At 45.0% G+C, this 27335-nt stretch overlaps 4 protein-coding genes across 12 annotated transcripts; 1 reads left to right on the top strand and 3 right to left on the bottom strand.

Moving 5' to 3' along the window:
• Window positions 1-83: 83 nt before the first annotated feature.
• snx11 (sorting nexin 11) lies at window positions 84-5588 on the bottom strand. Of its 2 annotated transcripts, none has more exons than XM_034558791.1 (7): window positions 5410-5588; window positions 4646-4843; window positions 4282-4368; window positions 3207-3307; window positions 3030-3125; window positions 2725-2949; window positions 84-2219 (listed from the first exon to the last, which is right to left on the bottom strand). In XM_034558791.1, exons 2-7 carry the CDS (start codon window positions 4667-4669, stop codon window positions 1154-1156), a joined length of 1599 nt encoding a protein of 532 aa, XP_034414682.1. In that variant the 5' UTR covers window positions 4670-4843; window positions 5410-5588; the 3' UTR covers window positions 84-1153. The 2 variants fall into 2 exon arrangements, with proteins under 2 accessions (XP_034414682.1, XP_034414681.1); XM_034558790.1 differs by having other exon boundaries at window positions 4646-4685.
• A 172-nt stretch (window positions 5589-5760) lies between these two features.
• cbx1b (chromobox homolog 1b (HP1 beta homolog Drosophila)) lies at window positions 5761-9284 on the top strand. 5 transcript variants are annotated; one of them, XM_034558815.1, is made up of 7 exons: window positions 5761-5914; window positions 6364-6643; window positions 7641-7717; window positions 7915-8083; window positions 8188-8341; window positions 8602-8696; window positions 8780-9284. In XM_034558815.1, exons 3-7 carry the CDS (start codon window positions 7663-7665, stop codon window positions 8907-8909), a joined length of 603 nt encoding a protein of 200 aa, XP_034414706.1. In that variant the 5' UTR covers window positions 5761-5914; window positions 6364-6643; window positions 7641-7662; the 3' UTR covers window positions 8910-9284. The 5 variants fall into 5 exon arrangements, with proteins under 5 accessions (XP_034414706.1, XP_034414707.1, XP_034414708.1 ...); XM_034558816.1 differs by having other exon boundaries at window positions 6364-6654; XM_034558817.1 differs by lacking the exon at window positions 6364-6643.
• A 2413-nt stretch (window positions 9285-11697) lies between these two features.
• nfe2l1b (nuclear factor, erythroid 2-like 1b) lies at window positions 11698-18664 on the bottom strand. 3 transcript variants are annotated; one of them, XM_034558768.1, is made up of 7 exons: window positions 18429-18664; window positions 17742-17980; window positions 16612-17468; window positions 15475-15699; window positions 14280-14369; window positions 14034-14189; window positions 11698-13960 (listed from the first exon to the last, which is right to left on the bottom strand). In XM_034558768.1, exons 3-7 carry the CDS (start codon window positions 17167-17169, stop codon window positions 12584-12586), a joined length of 2406 nt encoding a protein of 801 aa, XP_034414659.1. In that variant the 5' UTR covers window positions 17170-17468; window positions 17742-17980; window positions 18429-18664; the 3' UTR covers window positions 11698-12583. The 3 variants fall into 3 exon arrangements, with proteins under 3 accessions (XP_034414659.1, XP_034414658.1, XP_034414660.1); XM_034558767.1 differs by lacking the exon at window positions 17742-17980; XM_034558769.1 differs by lacking the exons at window positions 17742-17980; window positions 18429-18664 and having other exon boundaries at window positions 15475-15736; window positions 16612-16753.
• Window positions 18665-19215: 551 nt separating this feature from the next.
• Window positions 19216-26709, bottom strand: cdk5rap3 (CDK5 regulatory subunit associated protein 3). Of its 2 annotated transcripts, none has more exons than XM_034558793.1 (14): window positions 26553-26709; window positions 25944-25989; window positions 25325-25456; window positions 25045-25145; window positions 24921-24969; window positions 24626-24804; window positions 24397-24533; window positions 24156-24300; window positions 23380-23475; window positions 22533-22608; window positions 22346-22434; window positions 21291-21496; window positions 20045-20216; window positions 19216-19841 (listed from the first exon to the last, which is right to left on the bottom strand). In XM_034558793.1, the coding sequence occupies exons 1-14, from the start codon at window positions 26556-26558 to the stop codon at window positions 19776-19778; spliced, it is 1500 nt and encodes a 499-aa protein (XP_034414684.1). In that variant the 5' UTR covers window positions 26559-26709; the 3' UTR covers window positions 19216-19775. The 2 variants fall into 2 exon arrangements, with proteins under 2 accessions (XP_034414684.1, XP_034414685.1); XM_034558794.1 differs by having other exon boundaries at window positions 25325-25502; window positions 26553-26696.
• Between the last annotated feature and the right edge of the window lie 626 nt (window positions 26710-27335).

Here is a 27335-nt window from a genome sequence, read left to right as displayed (position 1 = left end):
GTCGACATCTTGTCCTAAAACCACCAGACGGGTTTATTAAAAAGGTGTATAACAAAAATCAGTGAAATAAACAATCATATGCGGTAAAGAAGAAAAACTATTTATTTGAAATAAAATAAAATCGACACTTCTTAATGATATAAAATATAGGAAACATCCTTTAAAAAAAAAAAACATCTTGTCCTCACTTACAGTGTAGAAAGAAATCAATCCACGTAGTGATGAGGCTCATTTCTGTGCAACGGGTCAATAAACCAGTGAAAGTAGGTCCCTTTTTAAAAAAAAAGTGATAACAGTAGTGTGTGAAAACAATGTGGAATTAAGGCTGTATTCATAGGATTGGTAGTTTTGTATTTATTAAGTGTTTTTTTTAATGAAGTGCTATTGTTTTAAAGGGTTATTTCTGATTCCATTAATTAGTTCATGTCGAGGCTGCTGGCTTTTAAGAGAAAATAAACAGCTTTAGTAAAAAAAGGTGAAAATATTCTAACTATAGTTTAAACTGAAGCTGCCTTCCTTAGAATTACTTCAAATTTTATTTACCATAACCACATTTTTAATAAGAAATATATATTAACTGCCTATAAAACATAATTTGTTCAGAACAAGTTCCACAATCCAGAAATTATCATAATTCAGATCGATCCAGACTGCTTTTGGATAATAACTGTATGAAGTTTAGGTTGTTAATCCTCTCTTTTCCTTCTCTTCCACTGGAAGAGGACACAAAGTCGACTTTGTTTCACTGAGACGACCGATTTCCTTTTCAAGGACAAACGGGAACAATTACAGCAAGAAAACGCTTAAAAAAAAAAGTCCCCAGTGTTTATATGGACTTTAAAAAGCAAAGAAATGTGGATCTATCCTTTAATTCAAGTGTATAGTTCAGTTCCCTTCAACATGACCAGATTTCAGAGAAATCACATTAAACAAAAACATTTAAATCACATGATATCTTTAAACAATAAGACCTTTTAGATCTTAATGGATAAAAAAAAAAAAAAAAAAAAAACTAAACCGAGAGCACCCTCTGCTGTTCCCAAAGAGGCCATTCACCCTCAGCAGAGAGCTTACCTGAGTGTTAGTGGAGATGCATAGCTTAAAATCTTTTTAAAAACAAAATGAAGTTAGACCCACAACGTGAGCGACAGAACTAACGCTCCTCCTCCTCCTCCTCTTCCTCCACCTCCTCCGGACCTTCACCTGCAGCCGTGCAGCTGCTCTCCAGGATGCTGAAGTCACTGTTCTCGGTTAAATCTTCCAGAGCGTCCAGAGATTTACCGGTCGCGTTTCGCGGCTCCTCGTCTTCGTCCTCCGGTGCCGACACGTCCCCTTTTCCCACAGAGTGTCCATTGGTGTACAGGTCCAAGATGGTCCTGCTGGAGGCCTCTAATGGTGACCAGCCGCTGGCCTCCGGAATCGAGTCCTCGGCGTCGCCGCTGACGCTTTCGTCGTCGCTGACCTTGGCGATGCTCTCGTTGGAAGACGAGTGTCCGTCCTCGGCGGCGTCCAGATCCGCCCGGTCCGCTTGTTGAACGAGGTCACCGGGGACGCCGAGCACATCGAGAGTCTCTTGGTGGATTTCCGCCGGTAGCGCCGTCTCCGCTTTGCTCTGGGATTCGTCGCTTCGTCCGTCCGGGCTCTTGAACTCTTCTAAAACCGGCGGCTCGCCGCAGACCACGTCCAGGACTTCCTCCTGAGATCTGGTGTCGCTCTCGGTTCCCCGTTCCTCAAAGTCGCGGTCCATAAAATATGACATTGCCGCGGAGTTCGCAAATTCTTCGGGCTCCGAGTCGACATTTTCCGGCTTCGCCTGTCCAGAACTTTCCCGTTGATCCTCCTCCTCCTCTGAGTCTGGATGAGGACCCGTCTCGTCTGCGCCCTCCTCTCTTACCCAACACTCCTCCTCCAGCAGGCCGGCCCCGACGGGCGAGTGCACCTCCGCCGGTGTCTGGATCCGGGTCCGACAGCAGCTGCTCTGCTGCGTCGGTTCCGCGAGGCCGAGACCCTCGAGGTCGTCCAGGCTGCCACCCAGAAAGAAGATGGCCTCCGCCTGGAGGCGGTCGTCCTTCTGGACGATCCGCACCGAGGAGCTCTCCTCGCTCTGAAGCTCGACTGCGTCTCCTTCGCAGATCTCCGGTGAACCTCCTGGAGGGTCTGGGTCACCGCAGAACAGAAGCTCGGAGCTGAAGAGGTCTTTGGGTTGATGAGGAGCTGGGCTGCGGAGCGGCAGAGAGAAACACGTTCAGCTCCGGCTCAACAGCAGGAACTGGTTTACAACAATAGTAACGACAGTTTAGGAAATATGCTCATTCACTTCCTCGTCAAGAGTCCGATAGGAACAGACACCACCCACTCTGATGTAGTTAGCTTAGCTTAGCACAAAGACTGGAAACGGCTAGCTGAGTAAATCTGGTTTTACAGATAAATACAGATTAATATTTATTTAATTAAATACTTTTTTTTTTTTTTTTAAAAGCATTACATGCAATCTAGATATCTAGAATATTTTATTACATTTTAATTTCCTTTATTATTTAAATTACTTAAATGTAATGTGTCCGGCCCTGCTATTTTATTTTATTGTAACATGTTGGCTGCAGCTTCAAAGAAAATTTCCCCCTGGGGATGAATAAAGTAAATCTAATTTTCGCGTTGACCTCAAATAAAGAAGGAACCGGGTTATTTACGCGCCGTCGGGTGAACGGTTCAAACCCCCCGTACCTCTCCATGGACTCGTAAGAAACGGTCAAACTCGGCGCCTTGACGGCGTCCTCCTCCTGGGCCTGAGCGTAGCCCCGGTTGGACGAGGCGTAGGTGAGGATGGCGTCCGTCACGGAGTACGGCGTGTGACCGTTCACGCAGTCCTGGATGTGGCCGACCGGCAGCTGCGTCTGCAGGAAGAGGTGCAGCTGGCTGTCCGACAGGCACACCGTCATGTTCACCACGCTGCCGGGGGAGAAAGGTACCCGCCATCAAGACTACGTTTTATCACGGCAGGTGACATTTTTGTTTTAACAAGGACTGACTTGTCCAAGAAGGCCTGAAGTCCTTTCCTCCTCTTCTCCAGGAAGTCCTCGCTGCTGAAGAAGAAGAAGGACTTTCCCGGAAGTTCTGGGACGGGCCTACAGGGACGACAACAGGTTTGTGGATATTTGCTTCAATAAATATGAAACTGAAAAGGACACACACACACACACACTTACACCAAACCAGTGTTCTTCTGCAGCTTCTTCTTGAGCCAGGAGAACTCGCTGTAGCGCCGACGCACACAGGACGTCTTGGCTGTGAAGGCTTTACTGTTGGTCTGGAAAGTAAAACACATTTATTTATATATATATATATATATATATATATATATATATATATATATATATATATATATTAATAATAATAATAATATTATATATATATAATAATAATATATATATAATATTAATATTAATATATATATATATATATATATATATAATAATATATATATATATAATAATATTATTAATATATATATATATATATAATATATATTATTAATATATATAATATTATTATTAATATATATAATATTATTTTTATATATATATATATATATATATATATATTTCCTTCATCACCATAAAAACACCGTCATGTTGCCACAAATACTCACGAGAGCACTAAATGTCGATTAATCCACCGCTGAAAATAGTCCCAAATAAATGCTCCATTTCCTCTTGTTTTAGAACTTAAACATTGTCATTTATCGACCACGACTCCCGTTTCAATAAACTCACAGAAAATAACTACAAATATGATCCAGTTATTAAATGTGAGTATTTGATGCTTTTCTCTTTTGGGTTTTAGAGAATTGGTAAAACAAGAAGTCCGCGGGGAAAATAATGTTAGACAAAATATTAAGAAAATAATCTGTAGGAAAAACAGATAATTCATGTAATGGATGCAGACTTCCTTATTTTTAGACATCGAGTGACATCCTAGAGAAACATCAGTCCGAGTGCTTCGATTGAAAATGTAAATGTTGGTTTAAACAAGAGGTTTTTTTTGTTTTATACTTTCTGAACTCATAATTCAAACATTCGTCCGTGAAAGGCGAGCGCACGTCGATGACGAGCAGAACGACAGAAGGTCATGCGAGGTCACGTGATCTCTGCCAATTTCATGAGTCAGCACCCTCACGACATCCGTGAAGAATGCCGACACGGCATTCTTCAATGCCGTGTCGGCAGCCCAGACGACGATGTTGTTGTTGACACTTTATGCAAATAAAGTGTTCATACTCACATGGAGGAATATTTTATAATCCACATATGAATTCCACGAGCCTTCATTCTGCATGCGGGGATCTTGAACCCGCACTGCCACAAACTCCTGATGGAGAGAAACACCAGTTTAAATAACTGTGTGTGTGTGTGTGTGTGTGTTGCAGCAGCATCGTGGTTAAACCAATCAGATTAGAGTGTAGACAAGACACGTGTTCTAAAGCATTTGAGGATCTCTTTGAAGAGGTGGCACATTAATGGAGGCATTGTTCTTTACGTGGAAGTTCAAAACGAGGGAGGTAAAGATTCCCCAAAAGAAGAATTCACATTATATATTAATATATATATATTTATAATGTGGTAAGAAGGAGTGGGAGGTTCCTTACATCTTTTTCTTGGTTGCTGATCATCCTACCGAGCGCTGCACTGCAAAGAGAGGAGAAATCAATGAAGAGGCTCCAACTGTGTCTTCTCTGGTTGTCATGAGCGGATGACTCATCCTCCGAGAAGATGGTCAGCAGAAAACCACCGAGTCACTCAGACGTTCCTCCTCCGTGACTTTAAGAGCGTTTTAAAGCTTCGTTCTGCACATTAAACAAACAATTATTTTCATTGTCGAGTGATCTGCTGACTGGTTTTGGCTCATTGTTTTAAAATCACATCGTAGAGGACATGTAGTCACACCAGTAAGTTTCTCATATATATATATATATATATATATATATATATATATATATATATATATATATATATATATATATATATATATATATATATATGAGAAGTATGTGAATGAATGAACTAAAATAAGAATGTAGGATAAAAAAATCTGACGAGGAAAAAGTTGCCTCTACACTGACTACAAACCTACAAATAAAATAGTGACAGAAACAGATGATTAATCATTTGTCTAAACAACTATAAATTGATAGATAATCGACTTGTAGACACAGCTGATAATCAGACGAACTTCTGCCACAGTTACTAAAACTATATTTATTTACACATCAAAACAAAGTATTCAAGCCCAAATGTTTGATAACTTGAGTGTTTTTTTAAAATCCGCATTAACATGTAAACGCTTCGACTAATTCACGTGCATCTCCACGACCTTTAAAACTTTATTGCCTCAGTGGCGACAACTACCTACTTTCACGAGACGTACATCGGCCGATGCGTTGCCGTCCAGCGCGGTCGACGCTTCTCCTTTTTATTCACGCCTAAAAACAGTCAAGGAGAAGCGGCTCGTTCCCCACGAACTGCTCCTGTCTCCATTTCGCAAGTCACAAGCTGCTGGTACGTCACACGCGTCTGCTTCCGGTGTGCGCGCGCGGTTGTGAAGTGAAGTGCGGAAGTGAAACGGCCCCGGAATAACAACACGAGCTGCTCCGCCTGTGATTGGTTGGGTCTACGGTCTGAGGGGGGAGGGGGTGGTCACGTCACGAGCTGCTCCGCCTGTGATTGGTTGGGTCTACGGTCTGAGGGGGGAGGGGGTGGTCACGTCACGAGCTGCTCCGCCTGTGATTGGTTGGGTCTCCAGTGGGGTTTTAGGTGGGGTGTGTTGTTGCCTGCCATCTGCAACATCGCCATTAGATGGCACTAGATCTCACTCTGTAAACGAGGGAATGTTGGCCTGAAATATGTCAACAACGCAGGTAAGTCGAGCTGTTGCCCTCCTGGGTTGTTAGTTTAACTGTACTTTAATTTATTTAGCAGTTTCTTATTGACAATTTATGAAATTGTACACTTACTAATCCTCAAATATTAGCAAATATTACTTTAAAAAACCCACAACATGGGTGTATTTAAACGTGTATGCCATTACATATTTATTTATTTATTACTAATTAGCAAAAATAGCAATTATGTCTGTTTGTACAGAGCCTGGCTTTATTATTATTATTTATTTAGCCGTTTCTTATTGACAATTTATGAAATTGTACATGTGCAATTGTTGACTAAAGAATTATATTTAAAAAAAACTCTAGCTGTTACACTTACTAGTCCTCAAATATTAGCAAATATTACTTAAGAAACCTACAACATGTATGTATTTAAACATGTATGCCGTCTCTCTCTCTCTCTCGCTCTCCATCCCTCCTAGATCTACACATCATGCGCACGCATCACGACCGCCTCTGGCTCCGCCGGTGAAGTAAATCCATGCGCTTTAGAGTCCGTGGCGCTGGCCGGCGCACGAGCCTCGTTTTCATTCTGACGTCACAGCAGACGGAGGGGCGGAAACGACACGTTTGACCGGCTCTGTATTTTATTTTTATTTTTTTATCTTATTATTATTATTGTTATTATTATTACGAAGGCGAAGAGAGTCGTGTTGTTTCTATATCGGTTCCGGGTTGGAATTAAAAAAACAAAAACAAATTGTGAGTCATCGGTGAGTTTAATTATTATTATGATTTATTTGTAACTCATCCCTGCCTTCCTTTCAACGTGTTGTTTCAGTAACGATGTGCGCGAGCCCACCCTTAGCCAGCCAGTTGATGTGCATGAGAGGGGGGTGGGTGGGGGGGCTGTATTTTACATGAATATGTACACAAAAGCAACATGGAGGACGCACACCGAGCTGCACACCGTCGGTGCCTCCGACAGTCAAACCAGCTGTCAATCACATTCGCGTCGTGCATTTAAAGTGCGTTTTATTGTGCGCTTCTCATGACGTCACGTAGACGTGTTGCACGTCTCCCGCACACAACGCTGTAGGCTCGGTCATGGCACCGCTGTATTATTATTATTATTATTGTGATTATTGTTATTGCTCATTATTATTGATGTTAATGCATGAGGGTAGTGATGCACATGGAGGCATAGCAACCCTCTGCTATTGTCCTGTTGAAGGTGACAAGTAAACACAGCTGGTCAAGGAGATATATTTAGCATACATTGATAATAATAATTAATACTCAAGTGCTAATAACATGTAGTAACATGAACTTTAGTACTTAGATTTTCATTCTTCCTTTTTTCTTCTCCCATCACATCCGACGGTTTTAGTCACTTCATTGATTAAGTGATTTTGATTTGACGTTTTAAAAACATAATCAATCAATCGAATCACGGAGAAAATAATCAATACTTTTACTTATGATGCTTTCGGTGCATTTTCCTGCGTATACTTGCATGCTTTTTTACTCAAGTAACAATTTTGAAGCTCAGGACAACGTTTTACTCGTAAATAATTGGAATACACTGGCACTTTAAGGCAATGGAGATCATACAGTCTTTTGTGAAAGTTAAAATCATTAACTGGTCCCGGATCAACACACACACACACACACACACACACACGGCCGGCCTCGTATCTTCTCCAACGTTGTTTTCTCGTCTCCGCCGTAACGACTCTTCCCTCTCGACGTTCACCAGGAACCTGCTGCTTCTCTCCCCGATGAGCATGAGCCTGACCACCGAGCCCCCCAACGACGCCCCCGCTGTCACAGGAGGTTCGAACGCACCATCGTCCTCCAACATGTGCATGTTTCACTTTGTCCTTGTGCGGTCGAGGGATGAAGCCGTGAATGTCTGTGACCCATCGTGAAACGGCACTTAACCACCACAACTTCTCAAACTCTTAAAAAAAAAAAATGGCGTGTTGTCTCCAGCGTCAGTAACTTCCTGCTTGTATTCTAAACCCCCTCAGAGCCGGAGGGCAAAATGACCGCGGTCGAGAAGAAGGAGGAGAAGCCGGACGCAGTGGCGCAGGACGAAGAGGAGGAGGAGGAGGAAGAATACGTGGTGGAGAGGGTCCTGAACCGGCGGGTGGTGAAAGGCAGAGTGGACTATCTCCTCAAGTGGAAAGGCTTCTCCGAGTGAGCGTCTCCTCCCATCATTAACACCTCCCCATCCCACGATTCACGCGGCAGAGGTACCGGGACGAGCTCTTAATCAAATGCGTGTGCGCTCGCGTCCGCAGGGACGACAACACGTGGGAGCCGGACGACAACCTGGACTGTCCGGATCTGATCGCCGAGTTCCTGCAGTGCCAGAAGACGGCGCAGGACGGGAAGAGGAAGGCGGCCGGAGACGCGGAGGGAGACGAGAGCAAGACGAAGAAGAAGAAGGACGACGTGAGTCTTTAGTCTGTTGGATGGGCGAGGCAGCCAGCTGACCCCTGACCCCCCACATGTGTGTGTTACAACCAAAACTATATATAGTCTAATATTTTGACGCCACTGTGAATCGGATGACGTAACACACGTATTGTGTCTTAATATGTGGAATAAAAACAAAAGTTGCATCCCCCCCTTTTGTGGTCGCACACTCAACCGAACGCAGCGTTGTTGTGAAGCTCCCTTTTTGAAGTCGCGCCGTGTGGTCTGGTCCTCAGGCGGAGAAGCTCCGGGGCTTCGCTCGAGGTCTGGATCCAGAGAGGATCATCGGCGCCACAGATTCCACCGGAGATCTCATGTTCCTCATGAAATGGTTCGTACGCTTTGAACCGGCTCATCGGGGGTGACGGAGCGAAGTTTTAAAACTGTTGAATGTTATTCTGGGTTTTTTTGTAGGAAGAACTCGGACGAAGCGGACCTGGTGCCGGCGAAGGAGGCCAACGGGAAGTGTCCTCAGGCGGTCATCTCCTTCTACGAAGAGAGACTCACTTGGCACTCGTATCCCACGGAGGACGAGAAAAACTAAACACGAGGGTCCCGGGGGGGGGGGTTTAAACTCCAGAGGGGTTCTGGAGGGTCGAGCGAGACCTCTTTGGACCCCTTGGTCTTGGTGCATCACTCATTAGATTCTTTTATCTGGATGTTCTCCGACTGTCTGAATGCTTCAGCTCTGCTCGACTAAACAACTGGAATGTAAAACGCAGTGTTCATTTTCATCAGAGTGCCTTTTAAAAAGATCACTCCGTGGTTCATCGGTGCTTTTCGGAGGTCCGTCTCGGTGATCCCGTTCCGTCTTTGTTCCATCTTTTTGCCGTCTTTGTTCCGTCTTTGTCCCATCTTTGTCCTGTCTTTGTCCTGTCTTTGTTCCGTCTTTGTTCCGTCTTTGTTCCATCTTTGTTCCGTCTTTGTCTTTGTTCCGTCTTTGTTCCGTCTTTGTTCCGTCTGTCTTTGTTCCGTCTTTGTTCCGTCTGTCTTTGTTCTGTCTTTGTTCCGTCTGTCTTTGTTCCGTCTGTCTTTGTTCCGTCTTTGTTCCGTCTGTCTTTGTTCCGTCTTTGTTCCGTCTGTCTTTGTTCCGTCTTTGTTCCGTCTGTCTTTGTTCCGTCTTTGTTCCGTCTGTCTTTGTTCCGTCTTTGTTCCGTCTGTCTTTGTTCCGTCTTTGTCTTTGTTCCGTCTTTGTTCCGTCTGTCTTTGTTCCGTCTGTCTTTGTTCCGTCTGTCTTTGTTCCGTCTTTGTCTTTGTTCCGTCTGTCTTTGTTCCGTCTGTCTTTGTTCCGTCTGTCTTTGTCTTTGTTCCGTCTTTGTCCGTCTTTGTTCCGTCTCTGTTCCGTCTTTTTTCCGTCTTTGTTCCGTCTTTGTCTTTGTTCCGTCTTTGTCCGTCTTTGTTCCGTCTCTGTTCCGTCTTTTTTCCGTCTTTGTTCCGTCTGTCTTTGTTCCGTCTTTGTTCCGTCTGTCTTTGTTCCGTCTGTCTTTGTTCCGTCTTTGTCTTTGTTCCGTCTGTCTTTGTTCCGTCTTTGTCTTTGCTCCGTCTTTGTTCTGTCTTTGTTCCGTCTTTGTGCCGTCTTTGTCTTTGTTCCGTCTTTGTTCTGTCTTTGTTCCGTCTTTTTGCCGTCTGTCTTTGTTCCGTCTTTTTGCCGTCTGTCTTTGTTCCGTCTTTGTTCCGTCTGTCTTTGTTCCGTCTTTGTCTTTGTTCTGTCTTTGTTCCGTCTGTCTTTGTTCCGTCTTTGTCTTTGTTCCGTCTTTGTTCCGTGCTTCATCGTCGCGTCTCGCTTGTCGGTTTTGGAGAATAAACCACTTGTTTTTTTGTTACTCTGCTGTTTATCCTGTCGTCACTTATTGTCCAGCAGGGGGCGGCAGCGAACAACTGTTTTTATTTTATTTTATTCGATTAAAGTGCAAAGAATATTCAACGTACTGAAGAAAGAAACCCTGTAAATTCAAAACAAATGTGTTTGGTATTTATTGCGATTCCCAAAAGTACCGGTCGATTATTATTAATGTTCTAGTTCCGGTTGTTTACTCTCTGGATGATTCGAAGGCTCCACGAGAACACAAAAGAGTCACAGGGGGTTGAAAATAAAAACACTTTTTATTAATCAATAAAAACAATTCTTGATTGCCGGCAAATATCTCTGGGAAAAAAGAAAAAAAAACCAAGAGGGAACTTACATCCAAAACTGAAAGCAGAGGGCGAGAACCCGTCGTGGGAGACGTTTTTTGACGAAAAAACGACATAAATTATGACAAACAACAAAACATGAAAATATTTACACGACGAGACAAGACGAACAAAACAAAAACAAAAGAAGAAAAGTGCGCTAAGTAGTAGCAGTACTAAATAGTGTCGCAATGAAGTCAATGTTAACCAGTTTCATGCCTGAATATCACATTTAATGAGGACATTTCTCCTTTTTTTGGACATCATCTTAACGCTCTGCTCTCGTTAATATTCTAACCTATCGCAGCTGCAACAACTGACCTATTTATATATATTTATTTATATATATTTGTTCTTGTTTTGAGAAGAGGGCGATGTCACACGTACCGACACAAACTTCATTCAGGTGAGACGAGTAATAGCACTTCTACTCCGAGAGAACGTCTTCCTTTTAAAAAGTGAGACGACGAGATTCGGCATTTCCAACCAAAGTGGCCACAACACGCAGCTCACTTTGTCAACACAAAAACAACAACATCGGACTCATAATATTTAAGCCGACACTTCGCGGCTTTACAGCAGTTTTAAAAAATAAAGTGGCTTTCAGGTGGGGAACAGTTGGCAAATAAGTTAATAAAAAAAAAAAAAAAAAAAGGGGGGATTTCCCCTTTAAACCACAGAGACGGCTGAGCCCGGTTTAAGTTAGTGCTTAAAACAAGGCGTCAAAAGAGGAAACAACAACAACAACAACAACAACAACAACCAAAAAAAGGATGCATAAGTGTGATCTGTGACAGCGTCTTCCTCTTTATGATTACAGGCTCAGCGTGACGCTTTAAATTAAATTAAATAACGCAAACAAACAAAAGAGTGTAGACTCGTACAGAAAGCTGACGTGACCTATAACCTTATACTACAGATTATGAACAGTTAATAAGAGCCTTCCTTAACGCAGCTCCCGTATTTAAACCTGCAGCGAAGGAACAGCGACGGACACACGGCAAAAATGCATAAAGCCAAGCCTCTTAAAAGACGAATTACAGTGCTATGTATAATTTATAAGGAAGTTGATACATTTTGCAATGCAGTGCACCTCCTCCATAAGACATCCGCCTGCTCCTCTTCGGGGGGCTTCACCTCCAGGCCTCGTTTTTATTTGATTTTTTTTTTTTAATAGCAGCGACCAGCCCGGCAACACACGAAAACATCCTCGTTCCACCCGTCAATCACTCCGGGGCTCTTTTCTCTCTCTCAGCTCAGACGCCGTCAAACAGGCCCCGCCTCCAAAAAAAAAAAAACAACAACAAAAAAAACTGGGATTTCTTTGCGGCAGAATTGGAGTCCGAGCGTGCAAGATGATCAATCGCACCGCACGACCTTTTGGTTAGTAAAAAGGTGTTATTAATGGCATCCTAAAAAAACAACAACAACAACAAAAACTTCCTTTTAGCCTTTGGTAAAATCTGAACTCTCGCAAACCGTTTTCTTTGCAGAAAAAAAAAGAGAACCCGTCAACTTAAAAAAAGTGACAAATGAAAAATCACAAAAAAAATAAAAATAAATAAAAAAAGGTCTCCAGGGTGTGACGCGTCCTTTAAAACCTCCGGTGCATAGGTACTCCGACCGTCCTCGGCGACAGTGTTCACTCCTCTCCGTCCTCGGCGGCTTTTTTTTTTTTTTTCCGGTGCAAAAGGATCAAGAGCGACACATTTCCTCTCTCTCTCTCTCGCTCTCTAATAGCTCATTTTATGTCCTTTGTCGTCCCCTCGCTTATCGTTCCCCCGCCCCCGTCTAAATAATGAAATATCAGGACTCAGACGAGGAGCTAATTCTGCCTCAAAGTTGTTTCCAGGGAGAAAAAAAAATAAAAATGCAGAAACTAATGCAGGAAGAGTAGTCAACAAGCCATTCTCTACTCACCAGAATCTTCTTAAAGGAAAAAAGGACTTCTCTCTCTCTCTCTCTCTCTCTCTCATCTGCAGACATCTTTTCTTATAGCAAAGTGATAGAATAAACAGCAGTTTTCCCCCCCGCCCGCCACCCCCCTCACTTCTTTTTGTCCTTTTGTTTTTTCTCGGGCTTCCGGCTCTGCTCGGCGGTCGTCACGCCGCGCGGCATGATGAGCACGCTGCCGTCGGCGCTGTACTGGAGCGAGTACTCGCTGGGGGGGTAGGGCCGGCCCTCCTCGTCCCGCAGCTGAGTGAACACCTCCTGGTACAGGCTTTGCATCTTCTGCTTCATCTGCCGGATGGAGCGGATGAACTCCATCTTCTCCTTCAGCAGGCGGGTCTTGTCGCGCCTCAGGTCCTGGACGCCCTGCTCCAGGTTGATGATGGTGTCCAGCTTGCGCTTGCGGCAGTTCTGCGCCGCCATCTTGTTCTTGCCGCGCCGGCGGATGTCGCGGACGAGTGCCAGCTGGCCTTCGCTCAGGTGGTGCTTGGCCAGCAGCTCGTTGAACTCCTCCACGGGCAGGTTGATGATCTTCTCGTTGGCGAAGGGGATTTTCATGGAGCGCGCTCGGCGTTCGTCGCGACTCGCGTGCTTGTCGAGCAGATCCTGAGCGGGCTGGAGCTTCGAGTGTTTGTCGCGGACGCTCTTCTTCCCGACGGAAACGGGGAGCTCCGGCTGCTCGGCGAACGCAGAGGAGAGCGGCAGGTTGTACGTGTGATTGTGGCCGACGCCGCCGAGCTGAGGGAGACCGTGGAACTGGGAGGGGTCCTGGTAGCTCATGCGGCACAGCTTGCTGTACCCGGGCTGGTAACCGCCGACGGCGCCTTCCTCGGCCTCCACGGTGGCGGCCTCCGAGTCGGTGCTGTAACCCACGGCCCCCTCCTCGGAGAAGGTGGCGGACGTCGAAGACGAGGACGCCGCCGAGGAGCAGGACGTCTCGGAGCTGCTCGGGGACGCCGGGCTGCGGCTGGAGTCCAGGGAGAGACCGGAGTCGGAGTCGAGCTCGTCCTCCAGCTGCGACGCCTGCGCCTGGCTGAAGCCCTCCTCCATGGCGAGGTCCAGCAGGCTGATCTCGTCGAGCATGGACTCCTCCAGCAGGTTGCTGAACGGATCGGGCAGGATGGGCGTGGACGTGACGTTGGTGCTGGAGCTGTTGACGTGCGGCGGGAGGAAGATCCCCGTCAGGTTGGTGGCGCCGAACGTGGCGTTGACGTTGCTGGAGTTGCCGGAGGAAGGTCTGAGCGTGGTGGTTCTCGGGGGGGCGCTCGTAGAGTCCACCTGGGGATTGAACACCTGGGGGAAGTCCTGGCTGCAGCCGGGGAGGGAGGCCTGGTGAAGGCTGACGTCCTGGTTCACGGGCGTCGAGCCGGAGGAGCGTCCAAAGCTTCCCGCGGCGTTCGACTCGGTCGAGCCGCTCGTGCCGCTGTCGCTGCTCGAGTTGCTGTGCGGCGAACTGCTGTTCACTTCCATTGCCTTTGAGCAGAAATCATGAGTTAGACACACGAAGCGATGAACAGAAAGCGATGCATTAACAAAGTCGACCTGCCTGTAGCTCCATGATGGCCATGATGTCCTGCCACTGCTGCTCCAGGTCTAACGGAGGCTCCTCCGGGGGCAGCTGTGGGGCCAGAGCGAGGCCCTGAGACGTAGATGGAACTTCTTCATTGGACGCGGTTTCTGGGGCGACAACCGGGGCTGGAAACTATTTTTTTTTTAAAAATATTACAAAGATATTGTAACAACACCAATGAAAACAACAATACTTGCAACGCATGTGTATTTTTATTTTTACCTCAGATTCTTCTCCAAAAGGGAACGTGGCCTCCAGAAGCCTCAAGCATTCTTGTAGAGACAAGGAAGTCTGTGAGCCGAGACTCGGGAGCTGAATAACAACAACAACAACAAAAACAACAACAAAGAAGACACGGTTGTGACTGAGGCCAGGTCCACACGACAAACAGCCAGTGATTTATTTCAACATGGATGATTAACTTCAAGTGTTTTGTTGTCGATACAAACAGCTGTTGTGCAGTTACATTCGGCAATCTGCTTCCTGTTTGCACGTGAAAGGTCACGTGAAAGGTCACGTGATATGCGTTCTCTCTATTAAACTGTGAGGATGAAGCCTCATTGGCCCGTGACTGACGACCACGATGGGGAATGCTACGCTACAACGCGTTAGCCCCAACAAAAAAACAACTATATAGTGAAAGGTATTTCTTCTCTTAGGTTCATAAACGACGAGGGGCTCAACGAGGGGTTCGGTACTCGCCAGCGGACGCAAGTCAACCCCAGATTTACACGTCATTTCCTTTTCGCTTCCTGTTTGGATTCATGCTCACAATCTGGCGGCTGGTCGCTACGTGTTTAAAGAGCTCGAGTGCAGCGCAGTAATCCTGCAGCCACCTACACACACTTCCATGGGTCACGAGTGGTGACTGAGAGGGATTGTTTGTGTCCGGGTCTATGCATCCTACCCACTGCTCGGCTGCTGTGGGCGAAGCAGAACCACTCTGACGAATAAAAAATTAAATTAAAAAAAAGAAGAACATTTGGGGATTTTCTGTATTCATAAAAACATCACAAATACCAGCGCTGGACGAGCTGCAGGACGACTGAACCAATGAGAAATGATCTTGGGTGTCAAGCCCAGAAGTCAAATGTGATTAACCTCATGAAAGCAACATCTGATCCCTCCACTGTCAGACTGAAGTCAGTGAGACGAAACCCTCGGAAATCGAGCTTCAAAAGACGAACGTCGTTTGTCAACACGCTAAATGTTTTTTTTTCGGGGGTTGATGGTGAAAGAAGACGAAGTGGAATCAGATGAATACGAACTCGTGACAAAACGATCCTTTTTAATCACCACCGTGCAGCTCCCGAGTTTCTATTTCCTTTTTATGTGCCATTAGGACGGCTAAACCCCCCCCACCCAACCCCCCACTGGATGAAACGCTCGGATATCGAGATGCATTTAGTCTACAGACCTGCTCTGGAATGCTCTCCCCGGTCTCCCCGTCCACGGGCTGAGCACCTTGCAGGTTCACTCCATTCCTCCAGCTCTCCTGCTCCTCTTTCCCGTCTTTGTTCTCGGGTGGGCGGGGCTTCTCCTCCTCCTCGCTCTCCTTCTGGCGGTTGCTGTAGTTGAACACTTCTCTCCCGGCACCGAGGTCGATGTCCTGTCTCCAGAGGATGTCTATCAAGTCGATGTCCTGCAAGAGAATACATAGCAACCATTGAAAAATGGCCCTGTGTAGAGAAAAGTTACTTTAATAACCAGGCATTCAATGTATTGATCTAATACTGCAGCTAGGTATAAATGAACATATGTGGGCCGTTTACGATTGAATTATTGACTTATTTATGATAGTAAACTAGTAATATATATATATTTGTTCTCTTATAATAGCGGTTTGGCTCATTATTTCATAAGTGTGGGTAATTTTGGGAGATCATGCAATGTAGTCAGATGATGCAACCGGGACTAAAATGCTTTGACTTGGTGGTCATCATGTGATCGGATAGAAATCTGGAGGCTTTTACTTTCCACGAATGTCTTTGTGCGACACATTACGTGCAGGTTTTCTCAAAAGAACTGCATGATACATTAAAAAAGGAGAATAAACACTAACAATAAATCATACGCAGACAGTTAGATGACCGTTTGCTGGGGATTTTAAAGAATCCCAGCCATCATGAATGCAACACTAATATCTGACACTGTGGACCATGAACGACATCGGTAAAGCCATTTAAACTCAGTGTATATATATATATATATATGTTTGTTTTTAGTAGTTATGATTGACTGATTTAAGTTGTTTTTACGGTATTTTAGGTGTACAAAATTGGTAAAATGCTTTTGTGAACACATCATTTGCTTCTGCCAACATCTGTGGCTCACGATGCTACTTGAGACATTAGTTTACCACTAAAATGTTTACATCCAAGCTAACACGCATTTCTAAACTGCTGAGTTTATATGAACGTAAACACACCATTTAGTTTGCGACACAGCAGGTGAATGTGGTTGTGTGTGTGTGTGTGTGTGTGTGTGTGTGTGTGCCCCCCTCCCCCCTTTCACAGGTGTTGCCCACAGCGAAGGAAGAAACAAGCTGCAGTACCTCTTTGGTGAGGTCGTCATTGCCGTCCCTGCCGCCCTGCTCCTGGTTCCCCTCTGGGGCCACGGCTCCTGGGCCGGTGTCCGGCGCGTTCAGGTTGTACGTGGATTCAGGCGCTCCGCCTCCTCCCCTCATGGCCGGGGCGGCGTCGGGGCCGTTCACGTCCTCTAGGCCGCCCCCATTGTCCAGTGTGATGCTGGGGCTGGACTGGCTACCGGTGGACACCGCGGTCTCGGAGTCGCGGTGCACCAGCCAGGTGTTGAGCTCCGTACTGGGCACAGAGAGGCGATCCAGTTGGCGCACCCGGTTCAGCAGTCGCCTAGTTGTAAAGAACTGGTCCAGGTCCACACTCTTTGGATGGATGCCATAGCCGTCCAGGTTGTTGCGCAGGTTGTGAAACTGTGTCTGGGTGTAGGCTGAGCTGGGGCCCAGGATGATCTCTCTCAGTGGGGGCAGCTGATTGCTTAGGTAGGTGTCAACATCCACCCGCACCCCAAGGAGACTCAGAAGGATGGTGAACTGAATCAGACCCTCTGTGAAGTATTTTTTCAGGTAAAGCATTTCTTTACAAAAGGAACAAAAAAAGGTGAAAGTAAAAAAAATGTAAAAAAAATAAAACGGGGGGCGTAGGGCCAACTAGCTCGGATCAATGCGTCTGGAAGACAGAGGCGGATGCATGAGCGTGAAAAAGAAAAGAAAAAAGAGTGGTTAAAGAAGGAGGGGAGGGGGGAGGGGGTGGGGGGGACGCGTCTTCAACGGTGTTTAAAAAGGCACATAAGATCCACGATGGGGTTCCTCTCTCTGAGAGTCCAGTGTGAGCCCAAAGCGTCTCTCTTCATCGGGCTCTCATCCTCCCATTCCTGACAAAAGTGAAAAATTACATTTTATTGCTCCGTCCAAAAACACTTAAACCTTCCCGACATTTGCATTAAACCCCATAATTAAAAAAAAAAGAAAAAAGGACACAAACAAACAAAACAAAAACAAAACAAAACAAACCAAAAATAAAAAAAATCAAGACTTGCTAGCACGCTGCAGCCTCTCCATCCACCCAAAAAGTACAGGGATGCTTTTGGAAGAAGATAAATAAAATAATAATAATAATAATAATAGAAGAATAAATCTCAGCAGACCAGAGATGGAGAACACCAGCTGTTGTCGGTGTCACCCCACCCTTCACAGGACCACTACTCGTGGGTGCTCGCTGAAGGTGAATGGGGGGGAGCCTGGCTAGCAGCATCGGGTAGACAGGGACCCTCCCTCCGTCCTTCCCACGTCACCTCGCCCCGCTGTTACACACGTTATAGCCACCTCGTCACGCGGGCGTTATAACGTGTTGCCACGTTAGCCGGGGCGTCTCTGTTTACCCTCCCTTTAGGAAAAAGAAAGTGACAAGATAGCTCCTCCCGGCGTTATTTGGGCTAGCGTCAAACAATCTCCCTAGCAACAAGTGTCGAAAAGGGTGACGGACGGCTCGCCGGGCCACTCGAGGGGCTCGAACGCGGTGACGACACGCGACTCCGGAGGAACCGCGGCCAATGGAAACGCTGCGTGGGCGGGGCTTAGCCCGAGAAGCCGAGTTCCTATTGGAGCTATTGGCCTTGTGAGCTAGTTCACCTGCTAGCCATCTTTAAGCGTTCAACTACTTTTAAAAAGTAAACTTGCGTATTTGTACAAAACGAGCTCGCGCACCCAGTCGCACGCACGCCAACACCGCTTATGTATGCGCGTGTCTGCTAACGCCGCGAGTCAACGCGTACCCGCGTATCGGCGCGTGCATTATTACAGGAGTTAATTGATTTTTTTTTTGTAATACTCACGCATGATTTTCGGGAACCGTGTGTCTCGAAAAGCCCACTACCACCCGGGATCGGTCGTCTCGTCCTGGCTGGTGAAAAGCTGCCCAGCGGTGTCCTCCGGATGTAGGGTTCTCCAGCCTTTCCCCGTTGAATGGCCCACCATGACTTGCAGAATGTGTAGCTGGCCCGGCTAGCTTAGCATTGAGCGCCGCTTGACACCAAAACACGCTTTCGCACAGAGCATGCGCAGAACATTCTAGTAGCAAGCTTTCATCACCCTGAACCCCACGCCCCCCCCCTGCTGCTGATGATAATAATACACGCTACTACCAATAAAATCACCTCTTTTTTTTTTTAAAGATCTTTATTGGCAAAAAACAACTTCTACCTTTTTATTTAAAATACATTTTACAAATATGTTATGATCAGTGGTGGAAGAAGTATTCGGATATTACAATGTAGTAATACTCTTATTACAAGTATAAGTGCTGCATTTAAAAATCTTACTTAAGTAAAATAACAAAAAGTATGAGTATCAAAATATTCTAAAAGTACTTATTATGCAGAAAACAATATATATCATCAGATCTAAATGTGGAGATAATTATAATTATTTATATATGGTTGGATAGCTTAACCTTTAGTGTGATGTCATAATGTATTAATAAATTCATGTTGCATCAATAATCTCAGTCTGCAAAAATAGCAAAAAATGGAAATACAAGTACCTCAAACTTGTACATTACTTGTATATGTACTTAGTTACCGACCATCTCTGAAACAATAAATAAATCACACTTCATAGATATGTGGCAAACAAACAGCTTCTTTATTGTTCTTTTCGTCCCAAAAACAAATTCAGAGAAGTACATTATTCCATTTTACAAATGTTTTTTCTATTCTATGACAGTAGTCCAGATGAAACTAATCAAACCGATCATGTAGTAAAGCTAGAATCCAGAAATGTTACGTTAAACTGTGAGAAGTTATTGCCAAGCAACTAGTTTTATCTGGTCGTTTTTTTTTTTTCTTCTAAATCTTTCCCATATTTAAAATTACTTACTTTTTTTTAGTATACAGGTCCTTTATTTGTTTTGTGAATAATAATAAAAGTGCAATGCACATCTTGGTTTTGTCACCTGCGTTCTTGTTACGATGCATATTCCAATGAAGTAAAAAAGTTGATATTAATTCAATTAAAAAAGATTTATGCAGTAAATTCAAGTTCAACCAATCATACAGTGGATACATTCATAAAAAGATTCATCTTCTCACAAGCACTTAAATGTCTAATTTCTCTTGTTCCTCCAGAAAATGTAAAGAACACACGAGACTTCCACATAAATACCACTTTTATTGTGATTTTCACTATATATTAACCCCCATTAGGTTGACGGGCCTTTTGTTGTATCGCTTCGAAATGTCGGCTTCGATCTGCAAAAACAAACAATCGGAATTACTGGCAATAATAACACAATAAATGTAAATAACATCAATTTCGGAGCCCTCTGTGCAACTTGAAATTAAACGGCATAATTCTCAGTGTACATTCAACGTATATAAATGATCTTATGACAAATGTGTACCGTCTCCTTCTGGGGAGCATAAATAAATAAACTCAAATGGTAAACCAATACCATTTTCTGGAGTTCCCGGGTGCATCCTGCCAGCAGGTCGACGCGAGGCTCCAGTCTGGACTGCTCCTCCAGGGCTTCCTGTCTTTTCTCCACCATGGTGGCACCTTTCAGGAGCAGAACGTCCGCCTGCTTCAGCTTCTGCCTCAGCACCTCCGACACGCGTTCGACATACCTGCACGAACACACCTCGCACGTGAGAAGAACGACGATTTACAGCAGGAGCAAGTGACGAGGTCGAGGTCGAGGCCGTGGTCGTGGGTCGAGGTCGAGGCCGTGGGTCGAGGTCGAGGCCGTGGTCGAGGTCGAGGTCGAGGTCTTGGTCGTGGGTCGAGGCCGTGGTTGTGGGTCGAGGTCGAGGCCGTGGTCGTGGGTCGAGGTCGAGGCCGTGGTCGAGGCCGTGGTTCGAGGTCGTGGTCGAGGCCGTGGTCGTGGGTCGAGGTCGAGGTCTTGGTCGTGGGTCGAGGTCGAGGCCGTGGTTGAGGTCGAGGTCGTGGGTCGAGGTCGAGGTCGTGGGTCGAGGTCGAGGTCGAGGCCGTGGTCGTGGGTCGAGGTCTTGGCCGTGGGTCGAGGTCGAGGTCTTGGTCGTGGGTCGAGGTCGAGGCCGTGGTTGTGGTCGTGGGTCGAGGTCGAGGTCGTGGGTCGAGGCTGTGGTCGTGGGTCGAGGCCGTGGGTCGAGGCCGTGGGTCGAGGTCGTGGTCGAGGCCGTGGTTCGAGGTCGAGGTCGTGGGTCGAGGTCGAGGTCGAGGCCGTGGTCGTGGGTCGAGGTCTTGGCCGTGGGTCGAGGTCGAGGCCGTGGGTCGAGGTCGTGGTTGTGGGTCGAGGTCGAGGCCGTGGTCGAGGTCGAGGTCGAGGTCGAGGCCGTGGGTCGAGGTCGAGGTCGAGGCCGTGGTCGTGGGTCGAGGTCTTGGCCGTGGGTCGAGGTCGAGGTCTTGGTCGTGGGTCGAGGTCGAGGCCGTGGTTGTGGTCGTGGGTCGAGGTCGAGGTCGTGGGTCGAGGCCGTGGTCGTGGGTCGAGGCCGTGGGTCGAGGCCGTGGGTCGAGGTCGTGGTCGAGGCCGTGGTTCGAGGTCGAGGTCGTGGGTCGAGGTCGAGGTCGAGGCCGTGGTCGTGGGTCGAGGTCTTGGCCGTGGGTCGAGGTCGAGGCCGTGGGTCGAGGTCGAGGCCGTGGTCGTGGGTCGAGGTCGTGGTTGTGGGTCGAGGTCGAGGCCGTGGTCGAGGTCGAGGTCGTGGGTCGAGGTCGAGGCGTACCGCGGCGAGGCCTGGATCATGAACAGGTGCTGCATCCGGAGGGAGGTGAGGCGGACCAGGAGGTCCTGCACCACGGACAGCATCTCCCGGACGTGTTCCCGAGACTGGCCTTGGATGACGGAGGGCGCCATCTGGAACTGGCTCATGGCCACCACGTCGCCCTCCTCGCCCATCTCAGCGATGCGTTGCGTTAAGAACGTTTCCAGCTGAACAAACACGTGAAACCAGCGTCACATGTCGGGGGATGATCTGTTCTATCCAAAAATAGCACCCCACAGATTTCTTCTCATATTTGAGGTAAACACACTTTACTTGTTGCACATGTAAACAACATGTTATAGTTCCTACAATTAAAAGATTACTGAAGCTTGCACATTAAGCTTGCACATTAGATGCATAATAAGAAGTGGACGAAGTCGTAGTGACGTCACCCATGACCTCACAGAGGAGTCGCCCCCTGGTGGTCAGGAGAGAGAATGCAGCTTTAATACATGAAGCGTAGACTTCTATACAACCATATGAGTCGCCCCCTGGTGGTCAGGAGAGAGAATGCAGCTTTAACACATGAAGCATAGACTTCTATACAACCAGAGGAGTCGCCCCCTGGTGGTCAGGAGAGAGAATGCAGCTTTAACACATGAAGCATAGACTTCTATACAACCAGAGGAGTCGCCCCCTGGTGGTCAGGAGAGAGAATGCAGCTTTAACACATGAGGCATAGACTTCTATACAACCAGAGGAGTCGCCCCCTGGTGGTCAGGAGAGAGAATGCAGCTTTAACACATGAAGCATAGACTTCTATACAACCAGAGGAGTCGCCCCCTGGTGGTCAGGAGAGAGAATGCTGATTTAAGACACTTGAGCCCAATATCGACAATATTTCCGTTTGGCCATCTCCGGAGGGACGTATCTGTCTCTTCAGAAGCTAAATGCTCCACTGTGGTCGCCATCTCGTCCACAGCGGCTTTTTAAAAGCTTGTTTTAGGACTATAATCACAATTCTGGCCACAGCAGCAAATACACAGAGATCGAGTGGACGCGCGGCCTCGTTTTACCTCCGTCAGCTCGTCGATGAACTGGCTGCGTGACTGGGAGTTCTCCAGTACGGACAAAGCGTCCTCGCCTCTCGCCACACCCTCGGGACCTGAGGGGAAGACGGGCGTGTCTTTAGCAAACACAGATGTCAACAGCTGAGCTTGTGAGAAGTTGTGCAGGAAAACAAAAACAAAAAACAGTAGTTACAGTCGGCGGCCGCGTCCACGATTTCGATTTCTACGGGAGCTGCGTCGCCGTCTCCCCAGTCGATACCAGCAGCGTCCTGTCGAGGAGGCGGAGAGATCACATCAGAGCAAAGCTTCTCACCAACGCCATCGTCATGATCCAAATGGGTTCATTTCAATGCCTCTAACTGTGTAACACTGGTAGTTTCATAACGTTCATACTGGTGTTGAATTGTCACGCTTTGGTTCATTTATTTATTACTTTTTCCTAATTATTCATTCATTATTTCCAGTTAACTATTTGAACTGTATATATATATATATATATATATATATATATATATATATATATATATATATATATATATACAGTTCAAATAGTATATATGATCCTGATATATATATATATTTAAAAAAAAGTATATATAAAATATATATATATATATATATATATATAAATAAAATATATATTTAAAAAATATATATATATATATAATTTTTTTTTAATTTAGCAAACTCTTCAATCGCGTGTTGCATATTGATAAATACTGAATATAAACTAGGAATCAATATATACATTTATACTTTTAGCGATTGCATTTATTATATTATTCTGTTTATTTTTTTAGCAAACTGTTCAAACTGTTCTTCAATTTGGTTTCCTGTTGAATACTGAATGTTTATTTATATTTACATTTTTCATTAAAAAATGTATTTGACAGTGCAGCTGAAGAAACAAACCCGAGCCGCCTGTATTAATATATTCTTTCTGCAGATATTGTTCCCCAATTCATCTGAATATCTTCACATTAAAAGATAACAACGATTCTGAGGCGGACGTGGAACCAGAAGGCGTTCAGGTGTCTCACCTCTGAGCTCGGCTCCAGACTGATGCCCCAGTTTATTCCGTCCTCAGAGTCGACGCCCTGAGCGTCGGCGCCGCTGCCAAAGTCGCCCCAGTCGATCTAAAGCAGGACACGATACGACACGTTGGATTTAAACATTAAGTGTATTTATTTGATTTATTCTGGTGTTTGTTATTATCTCACAGCAGCACAAAGCTGCTACATGAGCTTAAGTTCGACTTAATAATGTATTTTTAAAAACAACAACGAAAAACAATGGATTTAAGAAGAATTTATCAATTAAGAAAAAAGAAAAAGTGATAGAACATTTCTATTATATGATCCTGATATATATATATATATATATATATATATATATATATTTAAAAAAAAGTATATATAAAATATATATATATTTAAAAATATATAAATATATATTTAAAATATATATATATATATATATATAAATAAAATATATATTTAAAAAAATAAATATATATATATATATATATATATATATTAAAAAAAGTATATATAAAATATATATATATATAAAAACAATATATATATATATATATATATATATATATATATATATATATATTGAGCCAACACAGAGTGATACAAGGTATTTTGACTTTTTAACTGCAGTAATTGTACCTGTGTCCCTCTATTGTATTTTATATATTGTTGTATTTGTGTTTGTTGCTTTATGGACTCATGAGTCTGGAATAAAATATATATATATATATATATATATATATATATATATATATATATATATATGTGATGAGACCAACCGCTTCGTCTGTGATCGGATCAGGAGGTGCTTCCTCCACGTCCGGCCTCTCGATAACTTCGGGGACTTTCCCCGTCCTCCACTCGTAAAACGTCGCGTTTCCTCTCTTCTGGCCGAACGTCAGCATGTGCAGCACCGGGTCAGACCTACAGATGACCACACGGGGGGGGCAAAAAGGTCACCGTGTACGTTCATTGCAACGAGGATTATCGTTGACTATACTTCCGATGCTTTGCGCTCACCAATCACACACGAAGTTGGTGAAGGCGGTGTAAAGTCGTATCTGCTCCTCTAACTTCGCTGCATCTTTGCCGACTTCCTCAAGAACCGCTGGCAGGTCTTTGACCAGCGCCTGAAGCTCACGAGACACATTTTCTCCCTGAGAAGGGGGAGGGGCATAGAGCGACAGCGTGAAGAATGCCTGCCGCAGAGGGCAGTTATGTCTATGTGTCCAAGCAACCGCGTGTTTACCGTGATGCCGTACTGCTTGCAGGCGGCGTAGTAGCGCTCCTTCAGGTCTGCGGCGGAGCTCTGGCCCTCCACCTCCCGCCGGCTCAGCTCCTGCTGCAGCTGCTGGGCTTTGGCCAGCTGCTTCCTCAGGGCCGGGCCTTCGTAGCTCACGTTGCGACTCAGCAAGCTGGCCGCCTCCGCTGTGACACACACACACACACACACACACACTCATTTAGTTTCTATAAATCGATCGCCTTCCGACGCCTGAGGCTCTCACGCTGTACACAAATACATGTCGAGGTGTGAGGCTTACCCAAATACACGTTATCCGTCTCGTAAAGGGACACGATCTCCTGCCAGTCCTGCGAACACAAACAGAAACTTAAAATCTAAACTCCGTCCGACCCGACGGACCATCGCAGCTCGAATCCGCTCACCTTCATCCGCTGAGATGAATACCTGCCGAAGATGTTCTTGGAGGACGCCTCGGTTCCCTTCAGTATCTCCACGATCCTCAAGCAGTGGAAGTAGTGAATGTCTTTCAATAAAAAATAAAGAAGAATAAAACAAAAGTATGATCATTTATAAGCGTTCAAGCAGAGGATGAGGAGCAGTTTCTACACATGAATTATGCTGAGGAGAGGCACAATGTATATATATATCTATATATATATATATAGATATATATATAGATATAGAGAGAGATATTGGACCTACAGGAGCCGGAGAGAAGCTGCTTGATCTCCTCGTTCTCTGGCATGTCCTGGATGGCCACATTGATCTTCTCCCTGATCCCCTTCACTGCGTTTTGCCACGTGAGGTTACAGTGACGTCGGTCCAGCAGCCAGTCTGTGGACGCAGGAGGATTCAACGTGATACCTGTGGATCCGTTCACCTGTGAAGTACTCATTTAGGCATCAGCGGAGGGGGAAAGTACACGTACACAAGTACAACTTCAAGGTACTTGTCCTTCACTCGAGTGTTTCTATTTTCTGCAACTTTAGATTTCTCCTCCTCTACATCTCAGAGGTAAATATTGTGCTTTTTACTCAGAGTTGAGGTAAAACCTTGTATCTCCAGATGTGTTGATGTTGAATGTTTTGTTTGTTTCCTCCTGTTTCTTCAGATAAATAATAAACTCTTTGGACCGGCTGTAAAATACATCTGAAAACATGCTGTCTGTTGTTTATAGAGATACGAGGTTCTCATAGAATATGACGCGTTGAGGGAGATTGAACTAGACGACCGGATGTAGAAAGGAGCAACAATGAAACACACATTAATGCAACAGTGATATTAATCCAGAAATATCATAATTAATATATTGTTGACTCACCTAACAGTTTGCTGGTCTGAATGTCGATTGGAAGACTTTGAATATTCTGTTGAAGTGAGAGAAAAAAACAGTTTAAAATTAAATATATATATATATAAAAACGTGTACTTCCTATGCATCTGCATCTTGCGCGCGCACACACACACACACACACACACACACACACACACACACACACACACACACACACACACACACACACACACACACACACACACACACACACACACACACACACACACACACACACACACACACACACACACACACACACACACACACACACACACACACACACACACACACACACACACACACACACACACACACACACACACACACACACACACACACACACACACACACACACACACACACACACACACACACACACACACACACACACACACACACACACACACACACACACACACACACACACACACACACACACACACACACACACACACACACACACACACACACACACACACCAGAAAGGACAAACTATTTTATTTACTAATATATATGCACACATCTCGCTGGACTTTGACTGCGTGTCCGCGACGTTTTTAAAAAGCGCGTGAGAGAGACTTCATTTCCTCTTACCTCCATTGTTTCTCCACCTTTTATGTTGTTGTTTAAAACCAAAGCTCGTGCGCGACGTTACGGCTTCATTTGTGTTGTTATTTGACAGGTTTCTTGTTTTTAATTCACCATTCGGACTCCACTGACACGTTAGGAGAACGGGAGCCAATGGCAGGACGGGACGTTGCGTTCGGGGCTGCAGGTCGGACCAATCATGGGACGCGATGCTGATGCCGGTCGCCGATTGGTTGTTTTTTTTTTACATCCGGGTTGGTTGCAGAGTTGCGGTTCGCCGGTAGAGGGCGGTGTCGAGCTTTAACTGAGATGAGAATGAGTCGTATTATTTATGTATGTGGAGGAAGAATTACTTGGATCCTTGAAGTAAAAGTACTTATACAAAATAAATATCCTGTAAAAGTACTGTGTTGAAAATCCTAGTTGAGGAAAAGCTTTTTCTTTTTATAAAAATGGTGTGACTTGATGTATTACTCCTGTATATATTATATGTATACTGTACTACTACTGTATATATTATATGATTAAATGATCCGTGTATCATTTTAATAACTGTTTTAGTGATATTGAAAAAGTAATAATGTAATTTCCACGTGGGGATGAATAAAGTCTAATCTAATCTAATAGTTAAAAAAAAGAAAGTTAAATTCACACATTTAATATTTTACTTAAATAAAAGTAAAATAAATATTAGAATCACAATGGTACCAAATATATTATAAATATATTTAATGATGAAATTCCCAGAGGTTAAGTTATATATATATATATATATATATATATATATAT

The sequence above is a fragment of the Cyclopterus lumpus genome, chromosome 19 (assembly GCF_009769545.1).
Source record: "Cyclopterus lumpus isolate fCycLum1 chromosome 19, fCycLum1.pri, whole genome shotgun sequence".
NCBI classification, from domain to species: Eukaryota; Metazoa; Chordata; class Actinopteri; order Perciformes; family Cyclopteridae; genus Cyclopterus; species Cyclopterus lumpus.
Note: the sequence above shows the minus strand (reverse complement) of the source record. Positions and strands in the feature narration are given on the sequence as shown.

Bases quoted from the DNA above. Each gene is read 5' to 3' on its own strand.
- cbx1b (XM_034558817.1), top strand. From the start codon at position 7,663: ATGAGCATGAGCCTGACCACCGAGCCCCCCAACGACGCCCCCGCTGTC. The intron at 8,084-8,187 runs GTGAGCGTCTCC...TCGCGTCCGCAG, and splicing joins AAGTGGAAAGGCTTCTCCGA to GGACGACAACACGTGGGAGC. The intron at 8,342-8,601 runs GTGAGTCTTTAG...TCTGGTCCTCAG, and splicing joins CGAAGAAGAAGAAGGACGAC to GCGGAGAAGCTCCGGGGCTT.
- cdk5rap3 (XM_034558793.1), bottom strand. The intron at 24,301-24,396 runs GTGAGCGCAAAG...GGTCATCTGTAG, and splicing joins ACCAACTTCGTGTGTGATTG to GTCTGACCCGGTGCTGCACA. The intron at 22,435-22,532 runs GTAACTACTGTT...TCTTCCCCTCAG, and splicing joins CGTGGACGCGGCCGCCGACT to GTCCCGAGGGTGTGGCGAGA.
- nfe2l1b (XM_034558768.1), bottom strand. From the start codon at position 17,169: ATGCTTTACCTGAAAAAATACTTCACAGAGGGTCTGATTCAGTTCACC. The intron at 15,700-16,611 runs GTACTGCAGCTT...ATTCTCTTGCAG, and splicing joins ATGACGACCTCACCAAAGAG to GACATCGACTTGATAGACAT. The intron at 14,370-15,474 runs GTCTGTAGACTA...GTTGTTATTCAG, and splicing joins GGGAGAGCATTCCAGAGCAG to CTCCCGAGTCTCGGCTCACA.
- snx11 (XM_034558791.1), bottom strand. From the start codon at position 4,669: ATGATCAGCAACCAAGAAAAAGAT. The intron at 4,369-4,645 runs GTAAGGAACCTC...TCTCTCCATCAG, and splicing joins TCAGCAACCAAGAAAAAGAT to GAGTTTGTGGCAGTGCGGGT. The intron at 2,950-3,029 runs GTCAGTCCTTGT...CTCCCCCGGCAG, and splicing joins CTTCAGGCCTTCTTGGACAA to CGTGGTGAACATGACGGTGT.